Raw genomic sequence first — 16,291 nt, 5'->3', positions numbered from 1 at the left:
TGGGCAGCATTTGTACATACAACGGGTGAGACTGAAGGAAATAGGACAAGTACATTTTCATATTTGTGCAAAAACGCCATTCCATAAAAACAAAAATGTACACAAAAGTGTTAGGGGACAGTGTGTTTCCTCTTCTTTAACAGGGGAATGCTATTTGATAATCCGCTCAACTGAGATAATGTCAGTTTCTGATTTGCCTATGCAACAAGAGTATACTTTATTCAGCAATGTCCTATAATAGTTGAAATATTGTGAAGCACAATACAAAGATGGCCATAATGAAAAATGTTTATATAGAAGTAATCACAATTAAATGTTTGGTTACATAAAATTATTCATAATCTGTTGGTAATAATGTTTTAGATGTATTTATTAACAGGAAATTTCAGATGACCGCCACATATTATTCTCACTGTTCAGTTATATCATTCATTTTTATGCAATAAATCTGGTAAATACTTTCTGTAATGTAAAAAACAAAAACATGATTTTTTGATTTTTTTTTAAACCTATCAAAACGTGGCTGAAAAGCTCTGTGTTAGAACCAATTCTAGAGACAGAGGTCACGATATTGTGACGATTTACTTTATTATAGCTATACAGGAAAATTTCATAACAATTCACTATCAATGGGATTACAAAAGTAATCAGCAGGATTCATTTGCAGAAACCAGATATGTGCACTGATTTTAAAATCCAGATGATTTTCCAGTTTTATCAAAACATTTCTAAACAATTACAATCCCAATCATAACCACCAGACAACCAACAGAAATGCACTACAATATATATATTTTTTTATTTAGTTACAGAATAATCTATATCAGTACAGGTTGCAGGAAGAAAAACGTTTAGTGCTATTTACAGTAGTCTGCTTTTTAAAACGGCTCTATACAAATTTAAGTCAAATCAGTATGAACAATATATTTGTTTAAGACCTAATGCATATTAAAGCATTTTGTCAAAGCTAATATAATGAAGAAAACCAAAAAAAAAAGAATCTGATTACACTTAAAGGATGCGGACCATCGAAAATAATTATTACAGTTAAGATTTGTAAGGGTTTTTAACACCTTTTTTCGTGTTTTTAAGAATACAGAAGACCAGGTGAACCTGGGACTGTTTTCAAAAAGCAATTTATAGGTATATTTTATTCTATTACACTATGCCAATCTATAGTTAGATTCTATAATAATGCATTTTATAAGGTTTTTTTTTTTTATTAAATATATTCTACACATATTTGTAATTTCAACCAGGAAGCCTTGTCCCTAGTGGAAAAATATAAAAAAGGTTTATATTTGATTTTTTTTTTTTTTTTTTACAGTTTTAAATGAAAGTAGCTTCATGCTTTAGTGCTGTGCAAATTTATTTTTAAATTTTTTAATGAAATGAGGGAAAAAGAAAACAGCATCTTCATTTTTGCTTGAATTTTTAATATTTTAGCAAGCTCTAATACAAATGCAGATTATTGACGGAACCAAAAGTTGTACTATGTTAACGGTTCGTTGTCATCATGAATTTATTAACTATTTAAATGGCGGTAAGCATGAACTTGGACACTCAATTACAGATGAGGAATTATCACCGAAAATATCATCGTTTGATATTAAAACACAAAATGGATTAGTAAATAACATCTGCTAATACCTCTGCACAATAATAAAGGCTTATGGACTACAGGAAAATTACCCTCCCATATTAAGGCTAGGAAAGGCACTCTCTTATCATTTGCTTGGTATGAACACGCATGCAACGTATGCTTGAGATAAGAGTGCACCATATAGTACAGAATGATTATTCCAGAGCCCTCTGCAGAGTGCTTTTAGAGTACAGGCACATTTAGTTTTGTTCCTTGAATATAAACCGTTTTGTCATCCGCTTGCTACTACCTTGTGCCGCTGTGGCCAATAATCATATGTTAGGTAGAAGTGAGTCCCCCTTACTTTTGATTTCAGCCGGTATGTGATAGCTTCAATTTCCGGAACGCGTCTCTTCAACTGTAGTATTTTGTATGGCTAGCGCTAGCGTTGTCGTACGTTAGTGCAATCTGCATGTAGACGGCTGTAAATCAGTTAAGGTGATTTCTTTTTGCTGCAGCACAAATGATTCTTGTTGTATAAGTGAAGATTTTTTTTTTAATTTTTTTTATCCCCTGGAGACTGAATGCATTCAAAAAACGGAGATACTATAACATACTACAAACTTACTCAGCAAGAAAAAGAAGAAGAAGAAAAAAAAATCAGAATGAGAATGTTTTTGGTCTCTTTCAATGAAGAGAGTTGAGAGTGTTCATGTAATATATCAAGTCCGTATATATAACGATGGTTGTTCTAAGGTTCTTTGAAGCAATGGGTCTCCTCTATTCCAGCAGCATGAAAGACAAGGACTATATTACATCACACTTCGCAGACATGGCGGGGTTTACAGGATTACACAGCAATTACTCTCTCCGGTCTTCTCACGGTTTCTTTGACCTGCGTGGAATTTGAACAAAATGTTTATGCTGTATACAGAATACAAGGTTTCCCTATTGACACACACACACACACACACACACACACACACACACTTCAACAGCTATGTCTCTGGCATTCAAAAGACTTTACACTGTGGTCAGACTGCCCTTTCAGACTAATGCCTAGCTAAAGTTCAGGATGCAAATTAGACACTGCTAAGAGGGAGTCATGCCAGCCATTTGATGACAGTAAAATGTCAAGTCACTTATCTCCACATTTATTTTTACTAAAATGAATATTAAATCAGCAATTTATATAAAATATAATATTGGTGATAGCTAGTGAAGTGGAAAAAGTTTGGGAATTACAGGCTGTAAAACGAGAGCTTGAAACCGTTATTAAAGAAGGCATTGGGTTTTGGTTTTTAGATTTACACACTTGTGATCCGACATACAGCTCAATCTCTGCAAAGAAAAGTCAGCTACCCTCCAGGTTCATTTTAAATGATACAATAACTCTAATTCTCTCCACAAAAGCACTTATTAATGATCATCTTCTGTTGTCAACTTTTGTTTCATGTTAATTATAGGAAAAATAAACAGCAAGTAATTTGACAAAGAAAATAAAGGCAAAGAACCACAATATGAAGAGCACCCCGCTCAGACGAACTTACATTCTTACAATCTAAGAGCTTTGCAACAGCAGCCCGTAGGCTATATTAACACATAAATTGCTTCTGGTGAATCCTGTACTGTTGATTCAACCACCCAAGTTGTAACATTTCTTATGGAAAGATGGGTTAGTACTCTACAACCTGCCAACTAATTAACTGGAGATACTGTTTTATTCAAGGGAAAGCTTAAAATAAAATGAATATTTGAACATGACAGTTAAAATAAGAGAAACACAGAAAGACAAATACTGGTGTCAACTTTTGAGTAGGGGTCACTCAAATTCTGGTGAGGCTAAAATACCATCTTGTATTTACGGAGTGGATGGCTGCTCACTTCCTTAAACTCAACCTGTCCAAAACTGAATTTCTGGTCTTTCCTCCCTCAAGTGTTACTACTCCCGTGTCTGTCTCCCTCTAAGTCAACAGCGCTACCATCACCTCTACCTCGCAGGCTCGCTGCTTTTTGACTCCAACCTCTCCTTCACCCCTCACATCCAATCAATCGACAAATCCTGTCGCTTCCATCTCAAAAACATAGCGTGCATCCGCCCCTATCTAACCCCGGACGCGGCTAAGGTGCTGGTCCATGCTCTTGTTCTCTCTCGCCTGGACTACTGCAATACTCTTCTCAGTGGTCTTACGTGTTCCCAAATTGCACCGTTGCAATCTATAATGAATGCGGCGGCAAGGCACTTTTTCCTGTCCGCTCACACCTTCCACGCCTCCCCGCTCTGTCAGTCCCTGCATTGGCTCCCAGTAAGATATAGGGCTCAATTTAAAATTCTGGTGCTTGCTTACAAGTCCCTACATAATGCTGCTCCAACCTACCTATCCTCCCTAATACACAAGTATGTCCCATCAAGGCCATTACGCTCTGCCAAAGACACCTACGTATATATCCTCTGTCAGTAACTCCCACCTCTAATGCTCACCTCCAAGACTTTTCCAGGGCTGCACCTCTTCTGGGGAACCCACCTCCATAAGAATTTCACCCAGTCTCCACTCAGTCAAAAAATCATTGAAAACTCACTTCAAGAAAGCATACCAATTAAAATGTTAGCAGGTTTTTATCCTCCACCCTCCATGACTCCTCTCCGGCAACTGTTAAAAATTACCTAAGCCCTCAGCGTATATTTTTCTAACATCTTACTTCGTACCCCTACTTTTACCCTTTGTGTCACTATACCCCACTCCCTCTAGCATGTAAGCTCATTGAGCAGGGCCCTCCACCTCTCTGTTCCTGTACGCCGAGTTGTCTGGTTACAATTACAGTGTCTGTTAGTCCACCCTTTGTACAGCGCTACGGAATCTGATGGCGCTATATAAATAATAATAATAATAATAAATCATCAAAATGGTTAGAAACCTAACACCATAGGTAACAACTTGTGAAATTTACTGCTGGATTCTAGAAAGCCTAACATATCCTAGGTACACTAGTAAATCGACATAAAAATACAAAAGCATGGACCTGGAGCACTGATATTCTAAGTCATCAGCCCAAAATAAAACCTATACTTGGCTATGAAGGGTTCTTACTACCGCAGTAGAAGAGAAAGGTACAAAGATGCAGCAGAAAAAACAACTATATGTTTGGGCCCTAGGGAGCAACTAACCACCTTCCCACCCAGCTGTAGAACAGTAATATCAGGATATTATTCTGGATTACGAAATCTGTTGAAGATTATTAGGAAGCATGTGTCCTCAAAGCTTGTTTACCTTTAATAACACTATGTATCCATGTCAGCTAATACACTAGGACTATGAATATAAAAAGCATGCACTGGGAATATGTGATGACGACAATGTACATTCCACAATTTAAATTAATATTTTTTTGCATCATGGCAGATCACACAATTATGAGTTTCTTTCCTTAGGGCGTGTTATCATACGACACTGATCTGTCCCTTTCCAAAGATGACACGATTCATGACTTATATTAACAATTGTCTAGTGTTTCTGTTAAATAATAAGGTCATTGTTCAAATATTTGAGTTTCGGGATACAACAAGGAAACATGCTTCGCATTCACAACCAGGAGATTAAATGACAAAGTCCATCTCATTCTGCACCAATAGTGTATAAGAAAACACATTCATTTTCATTTAGCTGCTCTAGGCCATGGGAGGCACAGAGATCACAATTGCATTCTAAATATTTAGTGTCAGAGTGTTCAGATGTATGAAATACTAACTTCAAAACATTATATCATGCAAATACATTGAGCTTCTCAAACAACACTTGTCCATACCTTGAGAGTTAGGCTCTGGCAATGTCTCTCTGGCAACCAAATGCATCACCGTTGTCTTACCAAGAGGAAGTTTTAATGCTGTGTCAACAAAACAAACAAACAAAAAAAGATTATTTATTAAAGTAATAAATGGGAAAGATAACAAAATGACTTGATGTATCTGGTTGTGCACCACTTTCCACAGTGATGCCATTACAAAATTACTTTATTAAGTGTTAGGGTACGAGAACAGTCTGCACTCAAACTAAAACCTCTATCACAATGTGCTGGAACAGTGGAAGGTATTGAGAAAGAGAGAGAAACTGGTATAATAAATCTATTTAACTAATAAGCATTTACAATTGATTTTGATTGAATTAAACATAGATGGTGTGTGCACATTTTATAAACAGTAGATAATTGGGTTCACTGGAAAGGTGCAGGCTGTAATTAAAAAAAAATGTGACAGAGAAATCACTGACATACACGGAGTTCATCAAGTTAGTCCTGGTATAGTGGGATCCACCTCTGTACAAGACAGATTGTGTAGTTCAATGTTCTACAAAGTAACCAGATATTCCAATATAAGTAAATAGAATGCACCATAAAGTGTAGATATCCAGGAGCTAAATCAATATAGAGGATAAATATAAATAAAAAATACAAAAATAAACATAGGTAGAGAAAGAGTGTCAATGAAATATATAGATAAGGAATAAAGATGAATGGTATGGGATGTTATATTATTGAATAACCCGTATTAGGGTACTTAAAACATATAATGACCAGTCCGAATATATAAGCAAGTCCAGAGTATCACTGAAATTCGAAATGTTAAATAGGTCTTATGTGAGTCCACATTAGATTGTAAATCATATAAATATAAATAGTACTTATAGCATAAGGAACCTGGACCCTGCTTGCGAAAACAACAGTGTTGGTTGGTAGTACTTATGACTTAATATACTTTTATACATAAAAGATAGAATAATAGTCCAGATATATGAACCAGAGCAATTTAGTACAAATAACTAATCGCTCAAAACTAGAACCGGTGAGAATATCACAGTTCTAGAAAAAGTCACTTAGTTGGTAAAACGATAGATTTATTAATATACTAAAAAAATATACAGTCAAAAATTCAGACATAAAAAGGGTCCAGGTTCCTTATGCTATAAGTACTATTTATATGATTTACAATCTAATGTGGACTCACATAAGACCTGTTTAAGATTTCGGATTTCAGTGATACTCTGGACTTGCTTATCTATTTGGACTGGTCATTATATATTTAAGTACCCTAATAAGGGTTATTCAATAATATAACATCCCATACCATTAATCTTTATTCCTTATCTATATATTTCATTGACACTTTTTCACTACCTATGTTTATTTTTTCATTTTTTATTTATATTTATCCTCTATATTGATTTAGCTCCTGGATATCTACACTTTATGATGCATTCTATTTAGTGTTCATAGGATTGGGTGAAATCCTTCTTTCCAATTTTTGAGCTAATATACTCTTTGTTCTTATTCCCTCTATACCCTCTGTTGTATTCACATTTATGGATACCAGAACCCTGTACATTCCAATATGAGTAGTCCAAGATTGATTCTTATACTACAGAGAGCAAATAAAGACAGATTGGAGTACTAAAAAAAAAAAAAAGGAAAATGCCATAGGACTACTTCACCTCGATAAGTAGCCAATCTCTCCTTAAAACAATTAGCAATCCGTTATCGAAGTAGTACATGTGTTTCCTAAGTACTACACCATTTTTCATCAGAGACGTACTTTAGATTAGAGGGATTCTGTTTTATAAACTATATAGCAGAGTGTCTCTGATGAACTGCTGCTAAGGCACAACATTTGTTGGGGGTAATCTGTTTGTGCCATGTCCCTGCCAAATGCTCTGATCAAGCAATAACCGTACTTTAAAAAAAATTGGAATCTTTCTTTTCTATATTTGTTCATACTGAATGCTATAGTGGGAGCAGAGACGGCTACTGACTACCAGCACAACTGCTTTGCTCCAGTAAATGCAGTGTTAATAAGAATTGCCCTCTAGCAGTAATAAATATGTCTTTATTGAACTTCACCACACTGTATCAGATGTCATGATAGTTTCTACAAACCTACTTACTAGAACAAATAAAAGGTACCGGTAGATCAGATTCTTTGAAGTCTGTTGTCATCAATTCTTGGGCATATCAGCAATTCTCTGACTATCCTAACATGAACAAGAAAAACCCTACTTTGCAGCTCACCTAACATCTGTTTAATAGCAAGAGAAAACTATTTTACATATGACAACCCCAGCAGCAGAATACAGTGATAAATTATAAATGTAGTGGATTCATTTATATGTAGATACAATGGGCTCTGATCTCAAAATCTACAATTAAAAAGGCACCACTTTAACCTTACAGCATTTTATATAACACTATGAAAGAGCACAATATACAAATACCCAAAAATAATAAAAAGTCATCATAATCAGGGTTATAAATGTCTATTTAAAAAAAAAAAAAATTTTTTTTTTATTAAAAACACTTTAGCTTTAGGAATATAAACCAGTATTCCCAATGCTACAGTGTCCCTCTGCCCTAAGATTAATGTGTCACCCAGCATTAGTCCTTCCCCATAGCAAAGCAATGAATCAATGCTTTCCTTTTGGACTTACAAGACACTGGATATCCAGTGCCTTTCCACAGTGTTAACCTCTCTGAAACTGCAGGGGGCACTACTAGTGGATGTCTGCAAGACAGCCACTAGAGGCAGTCTTAACCCAGCAATGTAAATATTGAAGTTTCTCTAAAACTGCAATATTTTACATTGCACGGTTAAGTGGACAGCACACTGCACTCAGACCATTAGATGAAATGGTCTGAGTGCCTGTAGTGTCCTTTTAACAGCTATTCTACTAAAATAACAATAATAATAATAATAATAATAATAATAATATTATCCTTAATAACATGTCCTTAACATAAAACTGCAATTAACCTAAGAGCCACAAGATGGCACACTTGCTCTTCATAACCAGAAAACAAACAAAAAAATGCTAAAAAGTAGAAACTGCAGAAGTGAACATATTGATTAAAAGTGAGCAGTCAATTCTCTGGGATTTACACCATTGGATAAAACATTGAGGTGGCCAAGACAGAGACAACCAGTTGCAGGATAAAGAAGTGTGGATTTCTAAATGTACGGTAATTTTATTTACCACACCTGAAAAAAATACATGTTTTGATAAATATAGGGAATAATTAACCCCTTAAGGACACAATTTCTGGAATAAAAGGAATCAATACGGTGTCCTTATGGGGATAAGCACAATATTAAAAGTCCTGGGAAGTGACCGTTAACACACAGAGTTGTATAATGTAACAATCAAATGTATTCAGCTATCTACATCCTTCATACAGTGCTATGGAATCCATTTAACACAAAAATAAAATGCAACATTGAAAGGGTTATTCTAAGCACCATGACTTCAGTGATTTGAAGTGGTCATGGTGCTTGGATTCTGTTTGTGCAGTGTTTTGCTATGAAATTGCTGCACATACTGAGTTTAACTCATTTACTGCTGGAGGTGTAAATGCACCTCTGGCCGCATCATTGGCCAACCAGGAACAATCCAGCCTGGCTAATGTCAATGGCATATTCCCTGGCTGAAAGCGATCAGACTTAATCAATGAATGGCAGGATCGGTATTAGGTGTTTGCAGATCTGTAAAAGCCAGAGGTAGGAGGGCAAACTGTTGTAGAGTGGTTTATTAAAGAGGCACAAGGGGGGCGCTTTCCTTCATAACAACTACAGCGGACTTCAGAGGTTATGATGGTTGGAGAAAATTATTTTTTACAGAGAAGTACTCATTGGAGTATAAGTACATATTGCTGTTTAGCTCTGTTCTAAATATAAAAAGCCTGCTGAATAACCATCTTTAAATGTAATTGCAGTAAGTCAGAACTTCTAGGCTGGAAAGCATTGTAAAATCGATCTACAACAGTAACTGTGTTTGTGGTCTATATAGACGCTTCAATTAACAGGCTAACAAATACAATGTAAAGGTTGTGACGCACACAGCACTCAAACTCTAAAAAATGCCTGTTTGAAGAGAGATCTCCAGACATTGGAGGAACACGTGAGATATGTAACACTGGAGTGGTTCTATAGAACAACTGCCCGTTTTTCAGGCTGTTAAATGCACCCGATTAGAAGATATGCCAGCATTTTACAGGGAAAGAAAGCAGCTTTTATTTTTATTAGATACTACATTCATCTAGGCAGAAATGAAATTAGAAATATAATACACATAATATTTTCCCAAAAAGTCATATAATGCTATCCATATATATTTTTCTTTTTAAAACAAGTACAATAAGGTACAAATTACAATTGAGAACTTCATAAAGGAGAATGCCACGTGCACTGATTGGTACGGTAACACTAAGCCTCTACTGCTGAAAGCACAGGCACTGAAACGGACAAACTCAAAATACACATTCAACATAATTACATCTATTCAAATTAAAAGTGTCATTATTCGTTCTGTCGGCATAATGGATTACATTTTGTGTTATTCACATCACTACTTTAACATCAGAGATTGCAATGAGGGCAGTCTCCCCCTTACAGACACCCCCCACCCCATCAACATGTGGGCAACCCATGAAGGACCAGTCTGGAAGCACTACAGTAAGGGATGAGTCCCACCAAAATTGGCATCAGCTATATGAAATCCTGCTTTTAAAGTGTCATTTTGTCGTCTAAACACAACTTGCCACACACACAAAAAAAAATATACCGTATACCAATTTAAAACGATACTGTGCGCATTTTATCACTATATGCATTAAAGAGGTGCCTTTTTTAATTTTGTGAAGCCTTTCATTGTAGATTTTGAGATCAGAGCCCATTGTATCTACATATACATGAATCCACTACATTTATAATTTATCACTATAAAATCTAATTGGTTCTCCAGGTAAGTATTAAGGTGCCGATATGTACCCTACAGCCAAGTCATAATGAAGACACGTACCTCCTAAAGTCACATTGCCGTGGAGAAATCGTCCTTGATAAATGAGTCGAAGGATATTCGGACTGCTGACCTGCTCCTCTTCCCAATCTGAAAAAACACAAGACACTAATCAAGTAAAGAACAGTACGAGAGCTCTTTTAATTTAGCATAGAAGGTTACAAGCTGTAAAATTGCCAATATTTCAAGGTGGATTACTAAGGAAGGAAGACATTTATTAACTTAACTTGGAACTTTAATTAGCAAACCAATTATACAAGAACCCTACACTTACATGCACAGTATTAATAGAAAGTACACACACATTTAAAACAGACTGTGCTGCCACAAAATGAATAATTGCTATAATCATCTACTAATAAAAGAAATAAAGGAGTTGGTGACCATACACGTAAAGTTCAAATTTACATACAGGATGAGACAAACATTGGATCCACCAAAAAACAGCAAGATGTTTAAAGGGACACTATCTCTTCATAGATTAAAAATGATTACAAAAAAAAAGTGTTTATTAGAAATAACCCAAATAAAACCATGCATTGTTATTAACATTGCCATTTATATAGCGCCAACAGATTCCGTAGCGCTTTACAATATGTTGAGAGGGGGGATGTAACTATAAATAGGACAATTACAAGAAAACATACCGGAACGATAGGTTGAAGAGGACCCTGCTCAAACGAGCTTACAGTCTATAGGATGTATATTTCATTATGCATTTTTTCATTGAGGGTATATGTAAAAACAGCAAAACCTTCAGGTATTTGTCTGCATCCTTTGCAAGCCATCCCCTTCTAACCCTGCCCAGACATTCTGTGGCTGTCCAATCACAGACTTCACAATGCAGGTCAATGAGAAGTCTTTGTAAGACAGGTGCTCTGGGCAATTGCTGTCAGGAAGTAACATGACCAGTTGTCTGATTACAGCTGTAACAAGGTTCATTTATAAAAGTGCAAATTTGTACTGGAATCTAATTTTTTTTATAAAATGAAAAAAACAAACAACCAAGCTAAAGTGCTTTAGGGGTCTAGAGTTCCCTTTAATGTTATATAATTATAATTGTAGTGTAATATACAATATATTAATTTATTTCAATTCAACACAAGAATCTGTGTTTAAAGCGGCACTGTCATGCCGAACTTACCTTTCCTCAATATCTTCCTCTTCTCCCCCTCTCTCGGGATCTGTTCTTCTTTTCTTCCTGTCTTCTTTAGTTTTCTTTAAAATCATAAGACAAAGTAGGGACTCTTTGCCTTATGGAGGATTCCTCCGCTTGACCAGCTCTGACCAGCGAAGGAGCAAAGTGTGCTTTATTTCCGCTGGTCAGAGCAATTTTCCCATAATTCTTACCTTTCCTCCCTATTCCCGCGATGCTTCCTGTCATTTTAGACTAAACTGCTGAATCGCGGTCTAACTCAATGAGAACAGTATGTTCGTTTGTTTTAGAACGCAATTCGGCACTTTGTTCGTATCGGAATTTCATTCTAATTAATGAAACTCCGATCCTATTCATTGCCACGGTATCAGGGGGCTATCTACTAAAAGGCTGAAAGACCTGAATTGGTCTGAGCGGTGGGTGGGGGCCCTAAAAAAACAATAAGGGGGGGACCTACTGAAAATCCCCCCCAATCAAGGTGACTAGGGGTCTCAAGCCCCTAGTCACCCCCCCTACCCAAATCAAACTATCCCCTACCTACCCCCCTCACCCTAAAAATAGTGAGGGAGGAATAAAATAATTAACCTGTTAAGAAAAATGAAACTTTCCATTTGACGTCTTCTTTTTTCTAAAATCTTCATTTTCAGCCCCAAAAAATGCCGAATAAAAAGCCATCATACCCGTCGAACTTAAAATAAAATACCCGAGCGCAAAAAAAGAATCCATCTTCACCCATGGAGGGCTCCGCGCAGACTGAGCTACGCAGGGCGGGGGAAGGCTTATAAAGCCTTGCCCCACCCTGCAATTAGGCAAAGAACACTGATTGGTGGGTTTAAGCCAATCAGAGTGCTCTTTGTCATTTTACACAGTGTGGGAAAATTCCAAAGAACTTTCCCACGCTGTGTAAAATGACACAGATCACTGTGATTGGATGGCTTGAAAACCGGTAGGGCCGACAGAAGGCCCTCCCCCTTATTATCTTTATGGTCCCCACCCGCCGCCCAGGGCTGGGGGGTGGGGAGGACAGTAGGTCCCCCCCTCATAATCATTATGGCCCCCACCCGCCGCTCAGGGGTGGGGGCCTGGGGGGGGAGGACATTAGGTCCCCCCTCCCATCATTATCTTCATGGCCCCCACCCGCCGCTCAGGGGTGGGGGACGGGGAGTACAATAGGACCGCCCCCCCATATTGTAATTTATTTTCTACAGTGAGCAGCCACAGGCTGGGAGAGGAGGGAGAGGGAGAGGGAGAGAGAGAGAGAGAAAGAGAGAGAAAAAGAAGCCCTGCACTCCTACTCACTCAGTGTATATTTAACCCGGTGCTCGACTGCACTTTTAGACACGAAACAGAAATAGTCAGCACTCCCAGGGTTTGTAAAGAAAAATCCAATTTTACTACAATAGTCGACGTTTCAGCTCCACTTGGGAGCTTTCATCAGGACAGCAAACATCTAAAATCTAGGCCAAAGTGCTGAGCATGTAGCAATCAAAGGCACATTCCATTGGTTTTCCATTGTTATATGCAAACAGAGTGTCGTAACTTAAGAACACGTTCAGTTATTCATTAAACTAAGAATTGTTGGGAACCCAAATATAAGGCCAAAGTAGCCAACAGAAAACCCAATGGACTAAGAATTATTGTAGTCCACAATTTTAGCCTAAATTTTAAAGGGACACTATAGTCACCAAAACAAATTTAGCTTAATGAATCAATTTTGATGTATAGATCATGCTCCTGCAGTCTCACTGCTCAATTCTCTGCCATTTAGGAGTTAAATCACTTTGTTTATGAGCCCTAGTCACACCTCCCTGCATGTGACTTGCACAGCCTCCCTAAACACTTCCTGTAAAGAGTCATCTACAATTTATCCTTCCTTTAGTGCAAGTTCTGCTTAATTTTGATTGTCTTATCCCCTGCTATGTTAAAGGGACACTATAGTGTCAGGAAACCGCTTGGTTTTCCTGACACTATAGTACCATGAGGGTGCCCCCACCCTCAGGGTCGCCCTCCCGCGGCGCTGAAGGCTACTCATCCTTTTCCCCCGCCAGGCTCCCTTACCTCTCCTCCCCCACCAACGTCAGCATCCTTGTCTGACATCACTGGTGCCGAAGGCACGTGCGCGGCCCTGCCGCGCGCGCGCATTCAAAGTGTCCGTAGGAAAGCATTTTTCAATGCTTTCCTATGTACGCTCTGTGTGATTGAGGCATAATATGCCTCAATCATTGCCGATGCGCCTCTAGAGGCTGTCCGGAAGACAGCTGAAGTGGTCTGGGTGACATTGAGCTGAAGTGGTCTGGGTGACTATAGTGTCCCTTTAATAGCTTGCTAGACCCTGCAAGAGCCTCCTGTATGTGATTAAAGTTCAATTTAGATCTGATTGAAAGTGAAACCAGTTTTTTTTTCATGCAGGTTGTGTCAATCAGAGCCAGGGATGGCGCGACAAGGGCTGCATAAACAGAAACAAAGTGATTTAACTCCTAAATGGCAGTGAATTGAGCAGTGAAACCTGAGAGGCATGATAGGTGAGTGCGCTCGATCTTGTGTATATATATATAACAAGGGGGTGTGTCTGCACTCACCTGAACATGCATAAATGGGGGTGGTGCTGGGGGCCAAATTATACAATACACAAGATCCAGCGCAAAAGTAACCTGTACATGGGATCTGCTCTCATTAACATCTCTATTAGAACATTGCTTTGACAGGCTAAAAAAATAAAAATAAAATGAATGACCCAAAAATGAAATTTTCATCCTTTAGTATAAATGCAAATAATTTTCATAGGAAACCTATTGTCAACAAACTAAGAAACCTTTTCCTAGAGGTATTATTTTTATGCATCTTCCTTATTTACTGCATGATGTAAAACAAAAACAATTTGATGAGTTAATTGGAAATCAGCAGGAAACAGTCCCATTGTTCATTTAAAAGGGTTTAGTATCATAGACACATAACATTTAACTGAGCTAAGCAAACTTACAGGAGCATTGAACAAAAGCCATTTCATAATTGAGCTTAATATGCCAAGATCAGATGGAAAAAACACATTTAAAGCAATTAATGCTCTCACAGATCAAATACAGATTTATTAGCGGCGTTCTGTAGTCAGAATCAATGTCATGGAGTCCACAGAAGCAGTATAATTCGATGGGAATAAAAAATGCAAAACATGTCACAGTTATGAATGTTCCTCATATTGGCAAGCTTCCCATTTCGCACTTGACCTTATATGTGACATCAACCATCCAATAAGAGCCTGCCATTTCCAGGGCTTGCTTCATTGAGATACACGAAAAATATCAAGGTGAAATGCTAAAATAGTAAGACGTTCCAGAAATCTCAAATTGACAAGAATGCTACAGCAGAAAGAGGCTGTAAAAATCGTGAAATGGACTACGGATCAGCACAGCAGAAGCTTTAACAGCATGGGATAAGCGCTGCTCACATCACAGCGTGAAAGTTAAAAACAAAACCGCAATTAATCACACTTCTAAATAAAAAGTCTGCAATACCGCAAAACAATGCATATTAAATGAAGACAAAGACATCATTACGAAGTTCTAGCAATACATAACTCGTTGCTTTCTGAGCTGTAGAGGGATGATAAATGGACGTGCATTCATGGGACTGAAAGGAAATGTAGCTGATGTGTACAGCGTCAGATGAGGGCCTAGGATGGGTTCTCCGCCAGTGATCGAAGCTTGCAGCATTAGCAAACACAATGAGAGATTTTTAACAGCATCACTGAGCCAAAGATACGTCTGCTAGGTTTCATGAGATTTTTACATGAGATTTTCAAATAATTGGATTATCCCCTTAAGGACACTGTGGACACATGACATGTGTGACATGTCATGATTCCCTTTTATTCCAGAAGTTTGGTCCTTAAGGGGTTAAAGGGACACTCCAGTAAACGTCTATTAATTTGTAGTATGTATTCTAGATTATTATTTTTTTTTATGCCAGTAAATTACCGTACTCTGCCTACAAAACAAAAAAAAGGTTGTCCTACTTTTCCTCTTCCCGCTATTCTCTGAATCATAATGAACTGAAAGAGCATAACCCCAGTAATTTCAGGAGGGAAATTGTGCGCATATTTACAGCCTTATTTACTAAAGCAAGAATTCTAAGTGAAATTCAAATTTGAGGCCAGAGTACCCAAACTGAAAGAAGAGGGAGAGAAAAATGTTAAAGAGCAGGAGAAGAAGAAATTAATTTTTAAAGTGAGAAGGGAATTTGAAGTCCAGAGAAGCGGAACTGAAAGCATAGCTGACTGGGAATCTTTCCAGTTCAGCTATTTGACTCTCAATTTCAAAGTAAGTTTGAAGTCACATTGAATTATCAACGTTTCTCGCTGTAGTAAATAACCCTGCCGGTGATGGAGTATTGGGAAAGGTTGTAGTTTGTGTGTATTTAGGGGATTGTCATTTCAGCCCCATATTGTTACTTATATAATGGAAATGTCTCCTACTGTACAAGGTGGTTCCTGAAAATGGAATTCTGCGGAGAGCAGTGTGAGATCACAAAAAATGGGACTGTTTAAGGAATATACAATCCAGGGTTTTACCTGGCTATCTTTCTTTGTCCAGTATTTATGCTCACATGCAGTGTAAGCTTTATAACTGGCAACATACAGACATTGTCATGTTAAAAAGGTTTCCTGGAAAATATTCTGTTTTCTGCATTCTTGCAGTAATATCTGCTGGAAATAGACTAAAA

General features: G+C 37.5%; 1 protein-coding gene across 1 annotated transcript in view; it reads right to left on the bottom strand.

The window, feature by feature from the left end:
* Nucleotides 1-345: 345 nt before the first annotated feature.
* UBL3 (ubiquitin like 3) overlaps nucleotides 346-16,291 on the bottom strand; it is a 133,037-nt gene continuing 117,091 nt past the window's right edge. Inside the window, exons 3-5 of the mRNA XM_063429488.1 lie at nucleotides 10,420-10,506; nucleotides 5,387-5,464; nucleotides 346-2,477 (exon numbers count right to left, since the gene is read on the bottom strand). Of these exons, the coding sequence (XP_063285558.1) occupies nucleotides 2,425-2,477; nucleotides 5,387-5,464; nucleotides 10,420-10,506 (218 nt within the window). The 3' untranslated portion in view covers nucleotides 346-2,424. The remainder of the gene's footprint in view (nucleotides 2,478-5,386; nucleotides 5,465-10,419; nucleotides 10,507-16,291) is intronic.

The sequence above is a fragment of the Pelobates fuscus genome, chromosome 1 (genome assembly GCF_036172605.1).
Source record: "Pelobates fuscus isolate aPelFus1 chromosome 1, aPelFus1.pri, whole genome shotgun sequence".
NCBI classification, from domain to species: domain Eukaryota; kingdom Metazoa; phylum Chordata; class Amphibia; order Anura; family Pelobatidae; genus Pelobates; species Pelobates fuscus.
This window is presented reverse-complemented; position numbering and strand designations above follow the sequence as displayed.